The sequence below is a fragment of the Aspergillus melleus genome (genome assembly GCF_016097325.1).
Source record: "Aspergillus melleus strain CBS 546.65 chromosome Unknown contig5, whole genome shotgun sequence".
NCBI classification, from domain to species: domain Eukaryota; kingdom Fungi; phylum Ascomycota; class Eurotiomycetes; order Eurotiales; family Aspergillaceae; genus Aspergillus; species Aspergillus melleus.
In genome coordinates, this window is record NW_025763374.1 from 2,633,578 (window position 1) to 2,658,203 (window position 24,626).

A 24,626-nucleotide genomic window follows, 5' to 3' on the forward strand; every position below is an offset into this window, starting at 1 on the left:
CACCGCCTTCCCGACGCAACGTACTGCCCGGCCAACCGCATCCAGCCTGCATCGAACAGCTTCATCTCATCAATTTTGCATCCTACCTTGTCCTTCCTCCTGTCCCACCAATTCCTCTTCAATTACCTCCTCCTCCTCCTCCTCCTCCTCATTATACCTCCTTACCTACCTACTTCTAACCGCCAATCGAAATGCACGCCCGCTCCCCCTCCCCCACAAGCGACGACCCGCGCAAACGCACCAAACAAACGCACCCAACAACGCGCCTCTGCCACGACTGGATGGTAGTCTCGGGAAACTGCCACTACGCGCGCGACGCCGAGCACTTCACCACCTACCGGCCGGTGTCGGTGTCCTTGAAAAACAACCGGTTCAACCCGCACGAGGAGCTCCACGTCGCGGGCGTGGGGACCGTGCAGCTGACGACGTGTAGGAGCGCCAACGACCCGACGCCCCGGGTCATTCGGCTCGACGAGGTCCTGCATATCCCGGACGCCGTGTGTAACGGGTTCAATCCGTTGCTGGTGGGCAGTAGCATGTCGTGCCATGCGACGCATTGGGAGGGTGCGGACCGGCAGGGCGAGCCGTTGTGGTTTGGCCTGCCGTATGCGGGCGGCACGAGGGTGGCGTTGGCGGGCGATCTGAGGGGCGAGTCGGAGTTGATCGGGGGGAGGGAGTATACTTTGAGTTTGCATGTTAGTGGCGAGGAGAAGATGGCGATGGGGTTGGCTTAATCGGGCTGGGTAGGGAATGGAATGGGTTGGGGGCGTCTGTCTGTTCGGTTTGTGTATTTTATCTGGGTACAGGGTACTGATTGCTTTATGATTTGTGTATGTACATTATGTGGAAATGAATGATTATTGGATATATGCGGGACTTTGGGTTTGCTAGAATCCTGCAATCTCCGGTCTCCCCAGATCTCCAGGTTTCTGTCTCCAGTCTCCAGGTCTGTCTCCCCATGTCTCCCCATCCCGACTTTTTCTCCCTCACCGAGATAGATTAATGCCGAGACATCAACGCCACGCGCGGTGGACCTGCATGGGCACTGTTATGGACCCTTTAGGCGTAAATATCACGAACGCATGGCTTGTCGGGCTGCTCGTCCCGATGGCCACCGACCGGACTGGACAGGATCGACCAACTCCGTAGTGCCGTACCCCAATATCCCCAGACTCGCCATGCGGAGCCCAGGGCCTCCAGTCCGCCTCGCTTAGCAAGGATCCTGGCCCTGAGCAAGAAACGTTGCAGTTCAGTAGGCCACGGCATATCGGGCCGTCAGCCGACCAAGTTCAACACGGAAAAAAGTCAGCAGGTTAGTCATGCTCGCCCAGCAGGTCAGATCCAGCGTGAATCAGCCCATGAGGCATTAGCTGCTGTTGCTTCTCACTACTAGCAGCATCTACGGCGTATTACTCACTTGCCAATTCGGCTGGGAGTCAGCTCACCCGAGCCACCGATGGGAAGAATTTTTACGAGCGGAGGGGCAAATCAATATCACAAGATGGTCAAATCTTTCCAGAGCATTCAGATCAGGCCCGTTGTCGGAAAGGTTAGGTAGAGAACCTAGTCTCTACTCTCGATTCTGGCTGGTTTTCCCCGGACTTCATCCTTACCCGATTCGGTACGGACCGACACCTCCTTGTCGCGGGGAGAAACAAGACAAGGCCAGATCCTGCAATTATCCACGCATAGTGCATGTCCTATAGCCCGGTAACATCGTTTGATTTTTTAGGCCTAGTTTTTCCGGTTTCCTTTCTTTCTTTGGTGGTCCGGGGTTGACGGTTTGATCTTTTCGGGTTTTTATTTTTCTTGTCCGAATTATTGCTTTTGATCGTTTGCCCCCCTTCGAGGAAAGGGCTCAATCCATATAAATCAGGGTTCCATCCGGCCTGTTTCATCTGATCTTTTCCTTCTTCCTTTTTTGTCTCTGTCAACGCAATTTATTCTTATTTTTTCTATCCTGCAATATGGCCGAAAAGCTGGATACCACTATATCACACCTTGACAAGGCCGGCGATGCCGAGGTGCGTGGCGTCAACAATGGCGCGTTGGCGGTAGCCACCATGCAACAGAAGCCGAGACTGTTGAGTAAGAGTATGATCAAGGTACGTTATCTTGAACAGAATTTAGTAAAGGTGGTATACATCGGAAATTGACCCAACTTGAATGATGACAGCTGTACTGGTGCATCCTCGTCGCCATGCTCAACTCCTGCATCAACGGATACGACGGCTCGCTCATGGGCTCGATCAACAGTTATGAACAGTACCGAACATACTTCGGCTTCGATCCGGACGAGGGTACCCCCTCTACCGGTATCGTGTATGCTATCTACACCATTGGCAATATCGTCGGCTCGTTCACGGCCGGTCCGTTTACTGATTTCCGAGGTATGATTATGATTTCCTTGCATTTACTGCCCTCCCTTCCTTCCCCGCTCATACAGGGTACTGATTGACGAAAGGCCGTCGTGTCGGAATGGCCATTGGCGCCACCTTCATCATCATCGGTACCATCGTCCAAGCCACCTGCCACAACCTGGGCGGCTTCATGGCCGGCCGATTCATCCTCGGTTTCGGTGTCGCTACCTCCGCCACTGCCGGACCGGCCTATGTCTCTGAGATCGCGCACCCGGCCTACCGTGGTGCCATGACGGGTCTATACAACGTGCTGTGGTTCGGTGGTGGTATCCCGGGGACGTTCATCCCGTGGCGGACCAGCGACATCGCGGGTGACATGAGTTGGCGAATCCCGATTTGGTTGCAGATGATCTTCTCTGGGTTGGTGTTGTTGTTTTGCTTTACGATCCCGGAGGTGAGTTGAGTCCCTGCCCCTTTCTTTCTACCTCAGGTGGGTGCTAGGAATGTGTTGCTGACAGTTCGTGCTTGCTAGTCGCCTCGTTGGCTCATCTCGCAGGATAAGCACGAAGCCGCGCTAAAGGTGTTGGCTGAATACCACGGTGACGGGGACCGCAACGCCCCGATCGTGCAGCTGGAGTATCGGGAGATGATTGAGGATATTTCCAAGACGGGTTCCGATAAGCGATGGTGGGATTACCGCGAGTTGTTCAACAGCCGCGAGACGAGATATCGGTCGATGTTGGTGATTTTTATGGGTGAGTTATCCTCTTTCCCCTGTCTAGCCTCTACGTTTGTCCGGAAGTAGCATGAAGAGAAAACCCATACCACTTTACCCGTCCAGCAAGACTAACATGGATCAACCCAACAGCTTTCTTCGGCCAATGGTCCGGCAACGGTCCCGTATCCTACTATTACCCCCAGATGCTCCGCGGCGCCGGTATCGAAAACAACAGCACACGACTCCTGCTCCAAGGTCTGCAGAACGTGGTGCAGTTCATCGGCGCCGTGTCCGGTGCCCTGGTAACTGATCGCGTCGGTCGTCGGCCGCAACTGCTCGTCTCGACTGCCATCATCGTCATTCTGTTCGCTATCGTGACTGCCCTGAACGCCACCAACGTGGTCGACGGCCCCGACGGCGAACCGACCGCTAAATCAGGCATCACGGCACGCGCCCAGATTGCTATGATCTTCCTCTTCGGGTTCGTGTACTCGGCTGGTTGGACGCCTAACCAGGCCATGTATCCTGTGGAGTGTTTGCGATATGAAAGTCGAGCTAAGGGGATGGGTATGAATAACGTAAGTCTCACCTTCCTGCCAGCCTTTCCTACCTTACACGCCTATACGCTGTGTCCAAACCAAATTATATCACATGCTAACAAAGAGGTCAGTTCTTTGTCAACATCGCCTCCTTCTACAACACCTTCGTCACTGGAATCGCGTTCTCCGGCGCCGGCTGGAAATACTATTTCCTGTTCATCTTCTGGGACACGTTTGAGTTCCTGATCATCTACTTCCTGTTCGTCGAGACCAGCAAGCGCACGCTGGAGGAGTTGACGGCTATCTTCCAGGCGAAGAGTCCGAAGAAGGCCTCGTTGAAGAAAGACGAGGTCTTTGTGGCTGGGGGCGAGGCGGCGGAGATCACGAAGGAAGTACCGTGATCTGTCTGATCTGCTTGGGGGTCAGAAAGAGAGGAGAGCGGTTGAGTTGATTCAGGACTTAGAGACACTTCAAACCGGTTAGGATTACTGGGGTTGGATAGGGAGTGAGAGTTAGGGCTTGAGGGATCACTGGACTTGATGACCAAACGAGAGAGGAAGGGGTGGTTTCTTTCGGTTTACGTCTTATCTTATTCTTTTATAATACCACATTGTTTCTTTTCGTTCCTTAGCTCTCAAACGCGACTGTTCGAAGTCTAGGTAATTCTTTCTTCTCCTCAATTCCTGATGATGGATGACGCTGTTTCTTTCTCTCTTTCTTTTTTGGACCTTGGAACCATCCTCTACCCAAGCGTTCTTTAGTCTCTTCAAAGAAAACGATCAGTACTTGGAATCTGTTATTTTTTGATCTCCATTACAATCCGCCCGATGAACCAAGAATCCCGAAACGTAGCCAAATGACCTCTTTGAGAAGGTTTCGTCGCTTTGTCGTCGAATGAAGCGGTGATTTGGTTCCTGCCAAGCTTTTTTGTTCTTACCCCTTCCATCCTTCTTCGATAAGTTTATGCCTCACTCACGTTGACGATAGTCTTTACAGAATGATAATCTCGAATAAATTAGCGAGACTGTCATTGAAGGTAGTGATGTTCATTGAAATAATGCAATGGTGGGAACATCCGCTCGATACTACCTAGCTGACTGACCATCCGCATCCGGCGGTGATTCTCCACCACAAAGAAGCTTCAAACCTTTGGTTTCAAAGCCTGATTGAGAGAGAAGGGTTCGATTGTATACATCGGAAACAACGAAAAGTTCGGTTCTTTGTTGTGGTAGAATAGTGAGGTTGGCTATCTTCATCACACGTGCGAGATACTGCTTCTTTCCTCATCACATGTCACTTGCGGATCGAGCTACAGCGCGTAAGATATCAGCTGATATTCCTGTTCAAGTGATACATGTCCACAGAGGAACTACTTAGTTGTTCATTTTTCACGGAGGTCGAGAGAGAGAGATATAGAATATCGAAACGCGTCATGGCGAGAGCCAGGGGAAAGAATTTCAGATTAGAGGAGATGAAGGTAAGATAGCTAACTACAGAAGAGGCTCTAGCGACCAAAAGACGAAGTTCGAGAGTCATTGATGGAGGGCCGTTCTGCCGAAACAGCTGGGAAACGTCAACCTATCCATCCTGTTTGGTCTCGAATATATCGCCCGGAATGACTTCTTACTGAGCGCTTGCTTGCTTCCATGACTCTTTCAGCCCTACAGCCTTACATATCTTGATGGATTACGCTAACTGTCATCTGTGCATATAGGTTAGGCGCTCTCCACGTATTCAAAAGGCCCTCCCACTACCGGAAAGAAAAAACCCCCAGGCGGACCAAAGAGGGAGAAGAGGTCGCCCTGGCCGACCCAAGCGCCATACACAGGCATCAAAGCAGTCACCCTCGCTAGGTATCGAGGTACAGGTTCCGCTAAGCACTGAACCGAATGATATAAAGAAGGATGGCGAGCTAAAATACCAACGCGTGGGCGAAGACCAAGCCAACAAAGAAGGAAGACAAGAGAAAACACCCCAAGAAGAGAAGGTCACCGGGTCAAAGGGATTCTCGCAACCCCAACATCCCAAATACGAAGGGTGCATGTGGATTAATGGGTCGCTGATCCCGCCTTACTGCGGCATCCGGCGGTGGAAATCTTTGGATGACGCGGAGATCGAACCGTTGTTGGACAAATATGAGACACTAATCAGGGAATGGGCGTCTGAGTATGCCGTTGAGCTTGGGAATGGGGTTGATGGTGATGAAACCATGTCTGAGCAGGAGAAGAGATCGGTTATGGATAGTTTGGGGAGTTATTGTGCGTTTCGGGATTGGGATAGTTTGATAGAGGGTCTCTTGCCGAAGAAGGATACCCCTGAGGTTTCGATGCCGGGTTCGCCACACACTCCGATGCTGATAGACGTTGATGTCAAGGAAGAGGAGAACCCACTCCCTGAGATGGACATGACTCCTGATATTCCGCCGAAGAGTCCTTCGGATAATCCGACAGATGACACTGCGAATGTCAAATCCGATAGTGTTCTAGATGGTTCAAAAGAGAACGCTCTTGATGAAGCGACGGCTAAGTCTCAGGAGGTTATGGTGGAAAGCCCTACAGATGCTAGACCAGCGAGTGTTCTCAATACTCCCTCTGGGAACCTCTCGGAGGGCTCATTGTCGAACTCTTCAGACGCAACTCCGGCCAACCCGAACAATATCCCATCATTCCCTCCTGAAGCGACAACAAGCTCCCACGACGCTCCGCCGCTAAGTGCACCAAGGAAAAAGCGCCCTAATCCACCCGGCCTCTCAATCCTGCTGGTAGAATGCCTTCTCACTAAATGTCTTTACGAGAACATAATCCAGGATCCATTCTATTACCTTGTCAAAGCAGAGGACACGGAGGTCGACAGCGTGCCAACTACATTCGGCAGAGACTTTTATAGTGTCTGGCAGAAGCTGATGAGAGGTAAGTTGGCCGAATTTCATTCCATAACACCCAAGAAAGCGATGTCGTTATTATAGCTAACCCAACACAGCCAGTCGAGTCAAGGCACAACGAATCCGAATGGAAATGACCCAGCTCCTCAACGGCTTCGACATCTGGGACCAATGCCACGACATCTCAATCGGAGCACAAAGTCGAAACCTCCGAAAACAGGCCCTAGAACGCCTCATCGTCTCCGTCCTCGGCTCATCTAGCACTATACACCCCCTCCTCCGCCCGCTCAATGACCCCAAACAAAGCGAAACCCGCTTCAAGCGCCTCCTGCACATTTTCCGCGAGGCCGCCGAGATTGCTATCTGGATGTACACGCAGGAGAGCTACTTCTTGTTCGCCGACAATATTGCCACGTTAGGGTCCTTCGACGGGCAGATTACGGGCCGCGAGGAATGTCTGGAGTTAGGGTACAAGGAGGCCGAGGATACGATGAGACCGCATCAGTTTACGAGACGGGACTACCCTGCGGGAGTGTTGAATGGGAGGAATCCGGTGTTGATGATCAGGCCGGTGCTGAAGAGAGTTTTTGTGGATTCGTGGACAAGCTGCGCGTTGAATGATCGGCCGGGCAAGGTGGTGTCGAGGGCTGTGGTGTGCCTGGGGAGGGATGAACCATTGGAAGAAAATCGGACGAAGTGGTGATCTGGTTGGGTTTGACTGTTGAATTGTGATTCTGCGGTATGTAAGTGGGCGTTCGTATTAGGAGGGGCTATCATAGCGCTCTCTTCTACGGTCGAATTCGACTGTGAGAAGTTTACGATGACCTTGTTCTCTTCTTCTGGCATTAGCCCATATAAAGCACTCAGACAAGTTTTATTCTTTGTAAATGTACATTAATCATCACTGATACTCATGCGGTCACTCATTGGCGAGCTCGGCTCTAAGCATTTCTGGCTGTCGCCGATCAGCTCCCCTTGGCACAAAGCTTGGAAGCGAATTTGGCCGTCTTGTGTTCCTAGTGTCGCGCGTATCTCACAGGTGACCGCAGTGTATTTATGGCCATTGACGGTAGCTTGTGGGAACGAGCCCAAATTGAGGTCGCTCAGATCACAGGGGATTTGGGCAATCGAATAAGTACCTAGGATTATCCAGGGTCAGTCGCGGCCGGAAAGTATGACTCTATGACCAGTTGCATGAGAAAACGGAGAAACAAACCAGGAGCATCGATCTGTGAAGCCGGGCAATTCTCTTTCGACTCGTAAATGCAAATAACCTTCCTGAACACACTCGACTCTCGATGGAACAAATGAACAATCTGTTTTGTAGTGTCATTGTCCCTATACGACCGGCCCTGTGGGAAATGACGGATGTTAGAAAGTCCCGTTTTGTGTGTCACCATCAACAAATCGACTTGCCTTTTTGATAAACCAGGCCATCCGTCGATTGACCTCTGATGAGTCCAGTTTCTGGTCGTCAACGCCCTAGTTTGACCGTGTTTTTCTCGTGACCGGGCGTGAAACGTGGTGGGCCCAAAGGCCAGCCCCAACTGCGATTGCTGCTTGCCTATGAGGTAGATACCATCAGAATTAGCTTTTTGTAGGAGAGATAGCCTAGGATTGAGCCGACTAACGGATCTTTAAGCGTATTGACGGTGATATGGCGCTTTCGATCGAGCATCTCGGTCACCTCCTGGCGGAGATACCTCGACTCGCTAAACCCGCCAACAAGGAAGACCTTCTGGAATTCTCCATTAGACTTGGTATATCCTTACTTCAAATGTTACACTTACAGCGCGTATTCCGGGTTGATTGATGGCATTACGAGCCTCTTCGAGATGCGTTATAAGCAGCTCACAAACCCGACTAACAACGGGCTCAAACATTGAATACAAATCTTTCCTGTTGGGCAGTATAAGTCAGCTTGGTGTGTTCTGTGTGAGCGTGATTCGGAACTGCCAAATGCGAAAGAGAAAAACAGAACTCAAGGCGAGGGAGACAGAAGAGGAGAGATGGATGGGGATAATGAGCGAAGGCAAGTAGAGCCTACCTTGAAAGTGCAATATCAAGACCAAGTAGACGTTGGCGATGGACGTAGTCTCCTGGCGTCCCGGAGTATCCATACTTAAGACCTTCGAACCACTTCATCAAGAAGCTACCTGGTGCGACTAGATGACGTGGCGCTTGCATGAACGAATCTCCCCATTGCTCTGACAAGAATCGGCAAAATGCACGGTCGATGCTGGTCGAGCCGATAAACTCCCCTGCATCGATGATCTCCGTCAGTTAACCTTTCCTTCACAGGTTTTCGCACGGTTCTTACCTGTGCTGGGCACCAGCTCATGGTACTGCAGGGGATCTCTGGACGTGATAAAATAGCTAGCAATGTCCTGTTCACTCCCAAAGGTTAGCGCCCACGTCGCTATATCATATCGAGGATACTCACAACGCTCCCACCGCCGCAATCGCATATAACCACACATTCGCCTGGCTGTATTCAAACATTTCAGCTTGTGATTGCGATATGATAGCAGGAAGGGGAAAAGGACGTACTTCAATCGTCACCGCGCTTCCATTCTCCAAACGCCCATGCAGCGTTGCCATCAGGGCTGCTTCGGGCTCCGTCAACAAACAAAGCTGATCGGCTGTGCGACTCCCGAAGCCGGCCTCCAATGCAGCGTGTCGAACATCTGCTCGCGAGATCTCAGACCAAGCCGCTGGGACAGTAAGCCAAACCTCCATCTGGATTGAATCCAGGCATCTCCCCCATCCTTCCGAATCAATCGCCATCTTATCTCGCAAGAAAGCCCTCAGGTGCCTGTAGAGCATATGCAGGTAGGCCGTAATTACCTGAGCCCAAGATCTTCCACGCGGCAAATGACTCAAGCCAAGTGAAATTGCCCATTTTAGATCCTTGTCGCCGATTGGGGGCCCCGTATCCGCAAGTAGCAACTTGGTCCACGATGCAGCGATCATGGTTGGGGCGACCTGGTACCCCCATCGTAGATCATTCTGGGCCAGCTCCGGGTTGTCTTCGGGAAATGCAATCCGGCTTGGCGTCTTGCAGGAATGTCTGTAGCGCAAATAGTCGGAAGGCCACTTCTGGATGAGCTGAACAGCAGAAGGGTCTGCCCATGGCCTGGAAACGCTGATACCTGGATGCAGGTTTGTCAACTTTTTTCCCCCTAAAAGTCGGACTCTTCTGGAGGGAGGGCTTGTAAGACTTACCACTGAATGTCGTGCCGTAATCAAGACCAATGATAAGTCTTGGTGGAGAGGGAGAGGCCATGGTGGATGGCTTGCAAAGAGGTTGAGAAGCGTGGTAGAGGGCAAAGTAGAGAAGAAGAGCGAGGAAGCGAAGTCAAGCTGAAGATAGAAGGGGATCTGAGAATTCAAATTGTTGAGTAATATGACACACTCGCCGGACCTGTTAGTTCAGGGTCGGCAAACACATCTCATGCCCTTCTACCTACCTTATGGACCTCCATTTTTGCCGGTCGGGCAGAGGAAAAAGTTCGGGCAACCAGTCATTATGGAAATGAGAGTGGTTGTAGGGACTGATTGCTCCTGCGTGTATCAACATTGTCTGTCTTCCGGGCAAAAGATGCTTGAGGTGCAAGTTGCCAAGAATTCCGCCGTTTGCTACCCCCCCCCTCCTTGTAGGAACAACTCTATACCGCCACTTCAACCATGTTTACTGGACTTTCTTTGTCGAATGGATAGTCTCTCTCATCGACTAAGATAGCATCGGCCAGGGCCAGGTGGCAACGGTTCATTCGCCATCTTTATGCTTTCTTTCACCCGAACAAAGAGATACGCAGGAGAGCCGTTCCATGCTCTTTCGTCTGGACGGTGCGATTATAATAGGTCTCTCTCCCCATTCGATTCCTCTTCTCTTTCTCTTCCTTAGAATTGCTCTTCCAGGATCTCCCAATTGGCATTCCGACCTACACAGACTTCACCTGTTCTCGGAGCTTTTGGACCGATGGCTTGTTCGCAGAGGCGGACCGGACTAAAATCTTCACATTCTAATTAGATAATAAGAAGAAATAAGTGTTAGCCACAAAAAAGAGGATTGCTAGATGGAAATTTCAGATTATTTACAAAATCGCCAGATTCTTGCAGCCCGTTCAAAATAAAATTGCCAGTCTCACCAGTAATTCCAAAAAACAAAATCTTTTGCTTAACAGACATTTTTGAATCTGATAAAAAATGAAAACTTCTTGAGACTTACTAAAAGAAAAAAAATTCGAAGACGGACAAAAGTAAAATCGTTCTATAGAACATGATCTAATTTACTGAAGAATTTGTTATAAAATTGACTAATTTCTAAACCAGGACATGCCACGGTCCGTCCAGTTTCCGAGCCGGTTTGCCTACGGGATCTGCGCATCCGAGAACCCTTAGGTATGCATTCCGTCATTTCAATCTTTCTTGTATTGTGCCTATGCCGGCTGGGACGAGGCGTCGGACGGCTGCGTGGTGGGCGCCCAATCCGTGATGCTATGGAATATGGTCACGGTTAGAGGAGCAGGCACGCGGTTAGCGTCCGAGGCAGATGTCGACCACTCATCCTCCTACATCTGGTATGTTTCTACAAACTGGTATTTACCAGATCCAACAACCCAAACGCAAACAACAAAAGACGGTAAGAAGATTCTGTACACTTCATTCCCATCCGTCTATATCTGCGCTACAGTCTGCAACTGGCCTTTTGTTCATGGCTGTCATCCTCTCGGCTTAAGTATCTAGTAGGTACAATAGTAGGAACAATTGCTCGGTTAGAGAATTTCAGGAGTCAAAGTGGCTAAGTAGTAGGGCTTGTATATCCCCCGCCCTCAAACTTCTCCAAACCCGCAATCGACCGCCCCTTCTTGAGATATAGCCACCTTCTAGGCGTCTGGGCAATGATCTCATTGGAAACGTCGTTTATAAGGATATCCACAAATGTATTTGCCCGGAGTAGCGGCGTCACATTTGAATCCTTCGCGTAAAAATGGCGATCCAACCCGGCCGAATCCTGATATCTCACGCGAAAAGCTAGACGACTCGCGGGATCCTCATCTGTGGCAGAGGTTGCGTAAACCTCGGGGTGTCTCTGGCCGGGCGGGCAGATCTCGATTTTGACAAACACAGAGCCATCGCCAGCGTCCATTCCCGGCGGGAATTGGATAGGGCAATAGTTGAGAGAGATAGTTCTCCGGTATGATACACCGAGAGGCACGGTATATCGATACTCTTTTTCGCGGAAGACTGCCGCCTCTCCCCGCCAACGACGATTGCCATGGCCTGTAAGATCTTTTCCAGTTGTCTGGCCCTGGCGTACAACGCCTTTTCTCTGTGGCGTTCTGCCCGAGCCGGTTTCAATGTCAGGTGGGGTGTTCACTGCTGGATCTAGGAATCTGCTCGCTCTAGCGTTATCAATCAGTGCAGCCAAACTGTCAACCCTAGCTTCATCCTCATAGGCGTGCATCTCGGGCGCTTTCTGGTCGGTTAACCCTGTCTGGTAGAGAGCCAGCTGACTCTGTAACTTGGCGATTTTCTCAGACTGATCATACAGCTGTGGAAACTCCTCAATTGCAGCCAGACTCGCCGAGTCGTTGGTTCCAGAGTCAGAGAGAATAGGCGTCAGGCTAGACAAGCGCTGTACGAAACTTTCTTGCCGGGATTGGATACGGTCGTTCACAAGGTGCTGCATGGCTTCCAGTCGCTTCTCGTTAAACATTTCGTAACAACGGACTCTTTCGTGAGATCTTTGTCGACGCACCCTCGACGATCTCTCGCTCTCTGGACTAGCAGAGCTTTCTGGATTAGTAGGGCGTCTAGGTAGCGCATGAAGCAGCATTAGTAGCCCACGGGTCAAAGTTCCACCAAGAGCCTCAATCATTTGGATTTCATGTTCTCCTTGAAAGCCTTTTCGAGAAAGCCAAAGCTTGATCCCACCATCCAACGATTCAGGCTTCATTGGCTCCCCACCAAGTCGCTCCTTTCTAGCATGGCAAAGAATACAGCCGATGACACTGCTTGATTCAACGAAATATGGCCTTATTCCTTTAATTCCAAGCAAATGAATACCAAAGCGGATGGCATCGCTCACTATTGCAGATTCACGTACTGCGAGGGACCATACCTCTGCTGGTAATGGCGGACACCGAATATAGATCCGTTTAGACGATGCAGCACCTTCAAGATAGAATGGATATCTGTGGCCGCTTATCTCTAAGGTGTACTGACTGAGGTCTTTCACTGCAGCCTTTATCGCTCTCTCTGCCCTTGGTCCGCAGAGATAGATAACTTTGAGGGCACTGTTTGCGATCAGAGATATGTGCATCTCTTTATGAGCTGTGTAACTAGTAGGAGTAAGTGCAGCCTTGGTAAATGAATCGGATGTAACGCTCGAAAATCGTTCAAAATTGTAAGCCCAGCAAAGAACATTCTCAAGATTGAATCCACAGCCTTGAATAGGCCAAGGAAGGATATCGCCTTGTCCTGGAGATTTCTGGCCTTCGGGATCTGAAGAAAAGTCTTCCGCCTCAGCAATGGCGAAATGATCCAAAACAAAACCAACCGAAGCAGCTAAGCTACCTGTATATCTGACCTTGTTATTAACAAAGTTTAACGGGCACGGTTCAATCTGCGGATTCGGGGAAAGAGATCTTTTCACTGATTCATAAAGAGCTTTATTGCCTCCAAGTGTTGTTTGTAAGGCAGCATCGAATTCACACTGGAAAAGGAGGACTTTTCCGTGTGAGGTTTTCCCATTCTGTAAATTGTGCCCTTTTTGTTTGGGGTTGAAAACAGCCCAGTGCTTGATTTGGGGATCGGGAGACTGGCTTGGACCAATATTAGCCTTGACTCTGAGTGCTTCTGTAAGGCGGGTTTTTCCTTGTATTAAGGGTGTCATAATGTTTGATCCAAAACCAACCAACGTTCCGTCCGGCTCGAGCATCCCAAGGTGACTCCTGAAGGCCCGACAGAAAACAGCCTCTAAAATATTTGAGCGAATTTGGTACCAATTGTCGATTAAAGTATCTTCTGGGAATGACCAGAGTTTGGAAAAAGATGCAGTGCGATTCCCATTTCCCATCCATAGGAGGTAATAGAAAAGACTTTTTGTCGAGTTTTTCGAGACTGCCTGGCAGTGTTGGCTACAATCCGGCGTCGGGCATTTTGGCACTGGCCGACGTAAATACGCCACCAGTCCTTGTGTCGATAATCCTTAGCTATGCCAGCATACCCGACAGGAGCTTCCCAGAAATTGCAGAGATTGCCAGCAGAAAGAATTGCATCAAAACAAGACGCGTGCGTGATGTTTTGGCCCTCAATTCCTCTGATATCGCTATCGATGAGCTTAAGGAGGCTCTCTGTGATCCTCTGGACACCACCATGCTTTGATACCTCTTCGCGATATGACATTAGGCTTGCCCCAGGTAGTGTACCGCCCATCAGATCCTCGATTGTAGCCTTGCAAAGAGTCCGTAGATTGGGAAAGTAGAAGGATGGCTGTAGTGAGAGATTCTAAATGAAGTCGTTAGCTGGAGGTCCTTCTTGAATGAGCATCCTACATTTTCTGTCGGCCCCCTCTGTAACAGCGCAGGACACGAACCGATCGAATCTCGGGGTCAATTTCAAGCCACCTTTCATCGTCATGTCTTGGCGACTCAACCGAGATGATATTGCGTCCGTGACGCTCATCTATATTGCCATCTCTGTTCTGACGCTTTCTTGACTCCGATAGCTGGTTCGCTCCGGCGCGCTTGGCACCCACAAAGACTGGAAATTGTCTCTGGGGGCACAATCTCTCTGGGTGACCTTTTAGGTGGCACGTTCCGCAGGGTGGCACACGATCGCAGTCCTTTATCATGTGCCCAGGAACTTTGCAGAAAACACATAATATACATTGAGGGCAGTTTCTGAGAGTGTAGCCACATAATCCACACGTCTTGCAGACTTTGGCATCTTGATTGGGCACATAAAACATTCTGTGAGTAACGCAATCAAAAAGTATTAGCACTATAAAATATGGAGAAAGACTTGAATTGGCAGATACCGTACTTGATCACCTGACGCACGCCCCCACCTGACGCACGAAAATCGATTCTACACCGATATTTTGAATATCTTTAAACCTCAATATCATCATCAATATGGCTCCTATTGACGAGGCGATTGCAGAATTAAACTCCCTGAAGCTTGAAGATAGACCTACTCTTACTTTTATTGCGAAAAAGTATGGAATTCATAGGTCAACGCTATCAAGAAGATTCCGCGGCGTTCAGCATTCCAAAGATGAGCAATACCAGGACCAACGATTGCTTAATGATTGACAAGCGAAAGTGCTTATTTCTAATATCAATCGATTGAGCGAGAAAGGCCTTTATATATCATTTGAAATGCTGCGAAATCTAGCTCACGAGATCTCTGGTAATCGTCCCGGAAAACAGTGGCCGAGCCGCTTTATAAAACGATATAGTGATGATCTTATTTCTCGCTATACAACTGGGATCGACTCCTCTCGAAAAAAGGCTGATTCTGCGTTGAACTATGCATTATATTTTGAACTTTTGACTCGCAAGATTTCGGAATACGATATACAGCAGGGAGATATCTATAATATGGACGAAAAAGGCTTCTTGATCGGAATGCTTAGTAAAGCGAAGAGAATCTTCTCTAAATCATTATACGAGAAGAATGGAATGAAACAACAGCTTTAGAATGGAAATCGAGAATGGATTACAACGCTCGCCTGTATCTGCGCGGATGGGACCTCACTATCTCCAGGTCTTATATACCAAGCAGCCTCTTCAAAGCTTCAAGATTCCTGGCTGCAGGACTTCGATCCTTCTCTTCATCCTTGCTTCTTTACATCCTCACCTTCAGGATGGACGAATGACGAGCTAGGATACGCATGGCTACGAGATGTATTCGATCGAGAGACAAAAGCGAAAGCGAGGCGGCGTTGGAGGCTTCTTATTCTTGACAGCCACGGATCTCATGTTAATATGAAGTTTTTCGAATACTGCGAGGCAAATAAGATCCTCCTAATGACTTATCCGCCTCATTCTACGCATTCGCTCCAGCCACTTGACGTTGGAATCTTCGGGCCTCTCTCTACAGCGTATAATGAGAGATTGGAACGATTTCTTCATGAATCTCAAGGTCTTTGTCATATTACGAAAAGAGATTTCTTTCGCCTCTTTTGGCCGTCATGGGAGAGCGCTTTATTTAGTGAGAATATCGCTTCTTCGTGGAAATCGGTAGGCGTTTGGCCGTTGAATCCTAATATCGTCCTATCGCGATTTAATCGAAATGACGATAATCGGCCATCCTCTAGTGAGTCATCTCGCTCAGTGCTTGGTGCAGAGGATTGGAGGAAGATTGAGAGACTTCTTAAGCATGCAGTTGTTGACTTATATGATCAAAAGGCAAAAAAGTTGAGTTCGACGATGCATCACCTCTCTACAGAGAATGTCATCTTAAAACTACGCTGCCAGGGCCTTGAAGAGGCCCTTCTTCAAGAGAAAAAGAAGTGTCAGCAAGGCAAACCTCTTTTATCTGAATTACGGGCCCCTGAGGACAGCTACGCGGTATTTTACTCTCCTAAGAAGATTCAGCAAGCTCGTGACCTTCAAACAGAAAGAGATGAGACTGTACAACTCGCTAAAACTTCAAAAGAAGAGGAAAGGCTTCGTAAGCAGCGAGAGAAGCAAGATCAAAGGCTTTTAATTGAAGAGCGTAAACGAATCCGCGCTTCAAATCGAGAAACGCGGATTCGTGAGGCAGAGGCAAGAAAGCAGAAAAAGCGAGATAATCAGCTCACTAAGCAAGCTGATATACAGCTTCAAAATGACCTCAATGTCGCTCAGACAGGCGAGAATAAGGTCTCTGTAACTCCAAAGGCAAAGAAATCGAGTGATAAAGCTGCTGCAGAACCTGAGATTGTTGATGAGGTCCCCCCAACGCTCAATCGCCGCGGTAGACAGATCCGCCTGCCTGAGCGCTTTCGGCAGTAAAAAATGTTGTAAATAGTTTCAGTATAATGCATTGATTCATCCTTCTAAAAATCTCTGTATAATACTGAATGTGTGTGGTTGTAGAGCTTCATTTCTATATAGGTGCTGAGGTAAAATTCGTGCGTCAGGTGGGGGCGTGCGTCAGGTGATCAAGTACGGTAGTAGATCTAAAGATGGTCTCTGTGTGACATCTACAATGGAGCTAATGAAAGACAAGTTTGTTTATTGTTGGACCTAGGCTGCGGCATGACCACGGTTAACCGCAGTTAGCCATCACCATAACCGCGCGGTGAGATGATGGTTATAAGATTCTGATAATCTCGCTTTGCGGTAAAATAATGATTTTAATTAAACTATAATCGTGATGACCGCGGTTAATTTCATTAGTGTAAACAATGCAAATCTTTCAGAATTATAAGAATGCATAAAATATGCTATTTTTTTTGTAATTTTAATGTATATTAATGTATGTACGGTGTCGCAGAACAATAATTTAAAATATTAAATAAATAACTTTACAATTTTTGATTTTATATTACATTATATTGAATATATTATATTTTTTTTAATTAAATTGTCTTGAGTATAAATTTTAAAATCTATCAATCTTAAATCTAATTGATAGTTTGAACTGCTTTCACTATTTTTCCAATTTTCTTTTTTTATTTCGCGATACATGAAACAATTAATTATTTTTATTATTTGAAATTTTAATCTGATTGTAAACCCGTTTATTTTTTGTTTATGATTGATTAACACGTATTATAAACTAAATTAAAGATAACATTGATTTCAAGATTATTTTAATATTTAAATCTAAAATTAAATCGGAAGCAGCGATATTATTTGTTTTATTTCTTTTTTTTTTATTTTTTTCATCAAATCAAGTTTACTGTATTTAAACTCAAATCTGATTGAGAAAAAATGAATCATTAAATTTCAAATAATATTCTTTTTTAATTGTTTTTGATGATAATGACATATATCACAAACATAATTAAAAAAACATTTAACATCAATTTTACTCTCTAAGAATTGCGGTTTGCTATTTCGCTGCCATTTTCGGCGGCAGGTGCCGCCGAAAATGGCCGCCTTTCAGCAACACCCCTCCGCCACGCTCCCGTCTCCTTCGACCACGCACCAGCTCATTCACCGCTTCTGCCTTAGGCTGCCATCGTGTGGGCGCTTACATCTTGGCTTCCTGAGGGCTCATTCATCGCTTCACCGTCGCTCATTACACCCCTACGAGGGCGCCGAAAATGGCCTCCTTCACCCCGCCCGCTGCACTCTGGCCAGTACCCAGCCGTCATGGCTATAAATATCCTCTCCCCAACCGTCTTCCATCCGACATTCTCTCCTCTTTCCGACTCAACCACCACCCCGGAGCTCTCCCTCTCCTTGTGCCTCCGTGCTATCTATTCAGTCGTGCATTAAAACGTCTCAAGTCCTTCGGCAGTTCCTTTCCACGGTCAGCATAATCTCCTGACCATGCATCGTCGTCGGAGGCCCAATGTCAGCAACCACCAAATCACAAGCGATTCCTCTTGTACCTCTCCCATCGATACCGACAGTGACAGACCGTTCGAGCCCGACTCCTCTGAGACAGATCTTACCGAACCGGAACGTTCCCCTGCAGCTGGTCGAAATATTGCTGGAAAGAATTCAAGTCCAAGTACTGAGACAAAACCGGCACAATTAGACACATCGAATGTGGAACGTGTCCATCAGGCCCTATACCAACTTCCAGATGATGACACGGATGAGGACCTGGCCCAGGTGCCGGAGGATTACGGCCGATCCAACAATACGAAGAAGCTGAGACTTCGACTGAAAGAGCGTTGGGCTTGGTAAGTGACTAGGATCTTGTTGAAAGGTTACAGCAAGGTACTATCAACTGACCGACATGCCTTATCTCAGGTTCTGCCAAATCAAAGCAAAGGAGCGGTGTGCCGATCTAAAATGGGAGGATGCAGAGGACGCACTGCGTGAGGCGTCTCCAAATGACATGCATCGATTTCTTAATTGGTGTCTAAAGCTGGAGTATAGTCCCGATGGTCGCCGTCAGAAAGGCTATACAAAGGCCAGCGCCCTGGAGGCGGATTGGAAATACTTCCGAATTTACTACATACGGGTTACTAAACATGAGATGAGCAAAGAGATGGGTGAGGCGGTTCGCACGGTTTGTTTTTTTGATCCCCCTGTCATCTCAATGAGGCTTACTCTAACGAGAACGGACAGGGCATGAGGCACTTGGTCGACAAGCGTGGCCTTAACAAACAACCGCGGGCAAGTGCCCCAGTGTACATCGAAGATATGGTCCCATTCAACGAGACAATCCTTCAAACCCGGGAAAAGCGATTCCACCTGGGGTTTCAACGGATTATTTTGTGTTTATACAATACTATTGGGCTATTTACCGTCAACCGGAAACAGGCAATGCTTCATCTTCAGTTCAAGCATTTACAATTATCGCTCCAGCAAGATCCGCGCGGAGGACCTCCGGTGCCGATGATAGAACTCGAGCCCCAGTTTGTGAAAAGCGTCCTGGGCATGTCGAAGCTGTAGGTGCTACCCGGTGCCATACACCTACCCATCACATGGCTTGTTGGACTGACTGGCTAATTAGAAACACGTTCTCGCTACCTGAAATTGTCTACGGCGTATCACTTGTCTTCAGCCCGCACGTCCTGCTCTTCAGCATATTATTTTACGTCCATGCGTTTGAAGCGCCTCATTTGACCTCGATGGAAGACCTACGGAGGCTACTTGTTGAGGGTGGCCGACAGGAAATGCCACTCCCCTTAAAAAAAGAGATGGATAATTACTATGTCTTCCCGAAGGTCGATGTGATCTGTGGTCAGCCCCGTATTTTATGGGAGACGCCAATGAATGGAAGCACACTCGACGCACAGCTCAGGACATCCAGTGAGATACACGGCTTCCTCAATCATTTTTTCTCTCACCAGTTCCGATACGGAGGAGGTGATTTGCTTGACAAGAGTGGTAAGTGAACTATAAACCCCCAAAGTTCTCTTCTCCCAATGGCAGGTAGACTAAGTCTTTTGTCCAGGTTTCGTCAGTGAAGCACAACGCAATGTGATCATGGCCCACGCCACTAGCAGAACGTTTATTAAACACTATCGTCCCCGTCGACATACTGGCTTACAGGAGATCATGTGCGGCCTCGATCCTGATGAGGAGTTCTCAAAGGCTGTGACCCGGATGAGCCGTTGGATTGATCGGCGGCGACCACGACACCTGAGCGACGCTGACCGGGAATCGGTAGAGAAGGACCCGGAACTGCAATCGGCCATACGCTGGCAATTCGAGCTGGACTCTCAATGCGGCAGCCGCTCTTATGAGCCAGCGTTGCGAGCGATGCTGGAGGACCAGAAGCGTAAAGTCCACAATCTGCGTCGGCGTCTACAGGAAAAACGGCGGAAGGAAATACGGCGTGATTTCAGTCGAAAACAGGCTGTAATTGACATTGAACGACAGCTGACCGGTGGAGCGGTCAGTGACGAGCCCGCGCGTCAGGTATTACGGAAAGAATTTGCAATGCCACCGGAGCAGATTCTTCTCGTGGAGACGTTCTTCACTTGGCCCACTACCGATTCATTAGAGGACGAGTGGACACGACGCAATAAAGCTGTTGCTGCTGGAATACAATATTGCGGTTTTCAGGAGGGTGGGCCCCTCCGGGGACGACGGAAGCGCTCTGCACTGTCTGACAATGACGATGTAGTTCCATCTCCGCTAGCTCAAAAGATAAAGACTGATGCGCCGCCAACTGCGTCGTCGGAGAAGGAACGTACGTCTGACAGGAAAAATATTCCGAATGCGGAACAAACCTTCGCATGCTTCCAATGTCCCAAGGCATACTCTGACTATAATGGAGTGAAGAGGCATTTTAAATCATCACATTTAATGGACCGGAAATGTAATTTTTGCGATCTGTCCGTCCTGCACGAGATGCACTTGCGGAGGCATGCTGGGGATGTACATGGCCTTCGAACGTGAGCGTCGGGTTCTACTTGTCTAATGCTAGAGGCCCTTGCCTATTTCATTTACGTGTTTTTCTCTTTAAACTTAATTGGTGAAGGTATCGTTGGATTGGTCGCTGTTTCATCAGAGAGTACTTTATTTGTCGCGATTATCTAGAGCCCTCGCAACAGGATGTTCTTGTTCCTTAGATGTCCAGTCGTGACGATCGAATAACCTTGACCATACCAAGAATCTGGAACGGTGTAAAAACGAGCAGCCTGTAATTGACAGCGAGCGGCAACTTTCTGGAAAATTGGTGGACGAAGAGGTCATGGGCACGCTAGAGCGAACCGGGTACATGACGCCCCAGCATATGCTCTTGATCGATACTATTCTTACTATGCCCGGTTCTACTATCGAGAAGGAATATCAGCGTCGGATCTCCGCGATCAATGCCGTTATCGCTTTCTGTGACGTGGAAAAGGGGACGGCCTACTAGATGACCAAACGTTTCCCAGAAACGGCGCGCCGATAATGCACTGACATCTGCGCCCCCTTCAAAGCGACAAGAACCGTGTTCGGTGGTTGAGTACGAAACAGGGCTTCAATCGGCGACTTCGTCAGTCTCCGGATGAAAGACCAACTATCTGCTTTCTATGTGTTTCGGATTCCAAGCTCCCAGCAATCGATCCATACTACTCCGGGATCTCTCAGCCGGCACTTTGTTGACAAGCACGTCAAGCGCTTCCCCAAGGAAATGCGCGTTACGTGCGATATCTGCAACGAGGAGTTGGAACATAAAAAGCATGTAATGAGTCATGCGCAGAGAGTGAAGGGAATCGTCTCACGTCGGCCATTGTCTGCTCTTGGTCCTATATAATGATCATGTTGGACCTTGACAACTTAGAATCCGTATTTTCTCTTCGCGCTTTTTACGCACCTCATCCTCAAACATGTTTGTATTTCTTGATCAGATAAAATTGTTCTTTTTCACTGTTTTGTGGGATTGTTGATCCGCCTCGTATCTTGATGTATTCTGCTACAGTTGTCCGATGACATTGCCTTTCTTTTACTTGTCCTTTCAATATACCCTGTCCACCTGCAATTTGAACGGGATGGCAACTTGTGTCCTTGCTGAAAAGCGTTGGAACTTACTGGCTTCAATATTCTCGGCTTCAACCAATAGCACGGAATTTGACGGGGAAAAGGGGTTGAATGCACGAATCGGCGAGCTTTCAAGGTTGGCATGTCGGCTGTAAAGGCAGTCGACTCCACATTATTGTCCTACTTAACTTCCACAGAAAAACCAGAACATATTCACTGGTCCAATCTACCCTTTACCTTTCTACTCTTTGGTGGCAGCCCAACTGATCCCGTTTTATGAGTAGGAGTCACCTCGCCGTCATTACCATATACCGATATGAAACTGCCGCCTCGTCCTCTCTGGGATGGACACAACCCTCCACGACCCTGGGTAATGCCTCTTTGCTGGCCATGTATTTCACCAGAGGCATTGGGATAAATAGGGGAACGTCGTCCAGGGCGCGGGCGGGGACCAAGTTTCGGTGACCCAAATGGCGGCAATGGCATGTATGCGCCCTCATCTTGGTTATCGTCTTGACGCTTTCCTTTACCAGGAACATCATCCTGGGCTGTAACCTTTGCTACACTTGAAATGAGCGATGGGGACGGAAGACATTGCTGAGAACGACTATTAATATCCGCTGAATAGTCATAGCTATTATACTCACGGGGGGTTCTGATCGAGTTCTTCTTCTCCGCGAAATCTTGCATCTGGACGACGATATCTCAACTTGTGGCTTGACGGCAAATACATGATCTCCACTATTGGGATGAGGAGGAGTTGAAGGTTGTGTCATCGGCGAAGGTTGTGTCATCGGCGAAGGTTGTGTCATCGGCGAAGGTTGTGTCATCGGCGAAGGCTGCCCTGATACTGGCGACATTGGTAGTGACCCAGAATCTAGAGTTGAAGATTTATCATAGAACTCATTTGGGTGTAGCTGAGGGATCTCTTCTTTCAAGATCTTTAATATTTCTTGGACAAGATAATTCGGCTCAATATGCTGATTTGGTGAGATACTGGACTGCATAAGGAGCTCATTCTGTCCAGGCTGAACGTGCTGGAGCTTGTCGACTTCGATACCCAGCATCTTTATGGAACAGTTTCTGCCAAACGAATGGTTAGTGGATGACACGATTTTAGAAATTAGCCTGAGAGCCGGAAGAATCTTACAATTGGGCCAGGATTGGATCAGATCTATCCCTCGAGTAGGCTTGTCGTAGCATCTGAATATTCACCAGTATCCCAATTGTTCTCATTGATTTCTCCAAAGCTTTCATATCCTGGAAGAGGTTGGGAACAACCTTCTTACTCTGTAAAAACCATTCGAACTGTACTTTCCACTTTTCGGCACAGTTCACAGGCTCTTCGGTTATCCGACAATCGAATATCCTTGTCATACGCTGAAGTCTTCTGGTGATCCGTTTTGATTCCTTTTTAACCCTTGCAATGAGCTTCCGGTGACGTTTAAACATTGGAGCTAGCTCTTCCATGCTCTTTGCATTCTTTATTATATCACTGAAAAACTCATAAGTTCGAGCCACTGTTTTCGTTTTCTTGATTACTTTGTGGAGATCTTGCTTCGCATGGCGAATTCCCTGGTACGTCCTTTTCATTTTCCCAGTAAGGGTGAGGAGCTCGCGTGCAATTGGATAGCTGACGCCCACTATTGAGAAAGGGTCCACCATTTTTGTTTATTACAACTCGGGTGGGCTTGCGTAACACAAATAAAGATATTGCTTAGGAATAATTAAAATGAATGGGATTTATGACCGAGATGACTGAGAAGGGGTGGGATTTATACTTATGCTCATATCTTAGTAAGGCTGTAATAACAAGCTGAGCTCAGCCCATAGCCATCGCAGATATCGTCTATTTACACATATTCTATCCATCGAAAATGCTCGAATACCCAGTTCTAGACGCACAGGCACACAAATTACAGGCACCTTCATACATATCTGCAGAGGCACTTTGCCAATATCAAGATTTCATAGCAACTAACTAGCGTAAGGCTAGCGACAAAGAACAGAATACCCCGCTTCACCTCGCTTCACTGGAAAACAAGGCTGACTATTCGCGTAGACCAATCTTTGAGTGCCACGACCAACAAATCAAGAAAATGGCCACGGATACGCCGGAGCCTTGTGGTGAGGGCATAGCTGTGGTTCTTGCCAGGTGGTAGTCTGACTCGAGCGGTTTAGTACAGTCTCCCTCCAGCTGACCGCTGGGTAGGCATTAGTTACACGCCAGTCAATCGACCAGTGTGACCTACTGTGACTGTCAGCACCGTGTAAATTGACAAGTCCGTTTTATGGGCCATTTTATGTCTACCTTTTCATCCATATACATACGTTTTTATCTAAGGAGTTGAACAATGGAATGACAATAGGCCCCCGTTCAATCCATTCCCTGCAACAAATGAGTATTCTCTATTAGCACATCACATGAATGAGAGAGCATGGATGAGAGAGACATTCTGGAATCCAAAGTACAATCTAGCCCCAAGCTTCTAGCCAGGAGGCAAGATCTCTCTGTTATTAGGCTGAAAGGACCAGTTCCGTAGGTTGTACCCAATCACAAGATTCTGCGCAGTAGTTCCTTAAGAAATCCATCTGTTTTGGCCGCTTGCTTGGGGAATATCTTCTAGGTGTCTTTGGTGTACTCCTTTAGCGCGGCGTTGTTAGGAAACTTTTGAACGATCGCTCCTGTGCGGCGAGAGTCGATCAGGTCTAATATGTTGACACGTACTTTAGCAAGAGCACAATAGGACGGGGTACGTGTTGTGGATTCAGGTTTCTGGCCTAGTCCGATGGCAGGATATAGCGGAGAGTTTAGGTGGGTTAGAGTAATTTCTCGCAAGAGACCTGGGGGGTGCTAAGGTATTAGGAAATGCACGGACCTATTATGGGGGTGGAGAATGTGTCGGTTAATCAATCTTTTCAGTCCTACAATTCCCTCCAGCTTGGTACTAGATACCCACGGTTACTACCCTCGGGGCAGGCCCTTGATGATGTAGGCCCTTAATAGCGTAGACTAAATTGTCTCCAGCA

The 24,626-nt window shown here is 48.2% G+C and overlaps 7 protein-coding genes across 8 annotated transcripts; 5 read left to right on the top strand and 2 right to left on the bottom strand.

The window, feature by feature from the left end:
• Nucleotides 1-41: 41 nt before the first annotated feature.
• Nucleotides 42-1,225, top strand: LDX57_009315 (uncharacterized protein). The gene has a single exon (XM_046091041.1). It carries the CDS (start codon nt 192-194, stop codon nt 732-734), a length of 543 nt encoding a protein of 180 aa, XP_045947017.1. The 5' UTR covers nt 42-191; the 3' UTR covers nt 735-1,225.
• Nucleotides 1,226-1,781: 556 nt separating this feature from the next.
• On the top strand, nt 1,782-4,277 carry LDX57_009316. 2 transcript variants are annotated; one of them, XM_046091042.1, is made up of 6 exons: nt 1,782-2,105; nt 2,177-2,390; nt 2,465-2,814; nt 2,893-3,115; nt 3,229-3,656; nt 3,749-4,277. In XM_046091042.1, the coding sequence occupies exons 1-6, from the start codon at nt 1,968-1,970 to the stop codon at nt 4,016-4,018; spliced, it is 1,623 nt and encodes a 540-aa protein (XP_045947018.1). In that variant the 5' UTR covers nt 1,782-1,967; the 3' UTR covers nt 4,019-4,277. The 2 variants fall into 2 exon arrangements, with proteins under 2 accessions (XP_045947018.1, XP_045947019.1); XM_046091043.1 differs by having other exon boundaries at nt 1,782-2,814.
• Nucleotides 4,278-5,614: 1,337 nt separating this feature from the next.
• LDX57_009317 (uncharacterized protein) lies at nt 5,615-7,201 on the top strand (the record flags this gene model as incomplete). The annotated part of the gene is made up of 2 exons (XM_046091044.1): nt 5,615-6,526; nt 6,597-7,201. Exons 1-2 carry the CDS (start codon nt 5,659-5,661, stop codon nt 7,199-7,201), a joined length of 1,473 nt encoding a protein of 490 aa, XP_045947020.1. The 5' UTR covers nt 5,615-5,658.
• A 771-nt stretch (nt 7,202-7,972) lies between these two features.
• Nucleotides 7,973-9,784, bottom strand: LDX57_009318 (Hsp70 family protein; the record flags this gene model as incomplete). Its single annotated transcript, XM_046091045.1, has 8 exons — nt 7,973-8,062; nt 8,126-8,236; nt 8,289-8,397; nt 8,546-8,759; nt 8,819-8,885; nt 8,942-8,986; nt 9,049-9,650; nt 9,724-9,784. 8 exons carry the CDS (start codon nt 9,782-9,784, stop codon nt 7,973-7,975), a joined length of 1,299 nt encoding a protein of 432 aa, XP_045947021.1.
• Nucleotides 9,785-11,302: 1,518 nt separating this feature from the next.
• On the bottom strand, nt 11,303-12,220 carry LDX57_009319 (uncharacterized protein; the record flags this gene model as incomplete). The annotated part of the gene is made up of 1 exon (XM_046091046.1): nt 11,303-12,220. The coding sequence occupies one exon, from the start codon at nt 12,218-12,220 to the stop codon at nt 11,303-11,305; it is 918 nt and encodes a 305-aa protein (XP_045947022.1).
• A 5,776-nt stretch (nt 12,221-17,996) lies between these two features.
• Nucleotides 17,997-20,528, top strand: LDX57_009320 (DUF3435 domain-containing protein; the record flags this gene model as incomplete). The annotated part of the gene is made up of 5 exons (XM_046091047.1): nt 17,997-18,355; nt 18,426-18,687; nt 18,747-19,069; nt 19,135-19,511; nt 19,579-20,528. The coding sequence occupies 5 exons, from the start codon at nt 17,997-17,999 to the stop codon at nt 20,526-20,528; spliced, it is 2,271 nt and encodes a 756-aa protein (XP_045947023.1).
• A 295-nt stretch (nt 20,529-20,823) lies between these two features.
• LDX57_009321 (uncharacterized protein) lies at nt 20,824-20,991 on the top strand (the record flags this gene model as incomplete). Its single annotated transcript, XM_046091048.1, has 1 exon — nt 20,824-20,991. The coding sequence occupies one exon, from the start codon at nt 20,824-20,826 to the stop codon at nt 20,989-20,991; it is 168 nt and encodes a 55-aa protein (XP_045947024.1).
• Between the last annotated feature and the right edge of the window lie 3,635 nt (nt 20,992-24,626).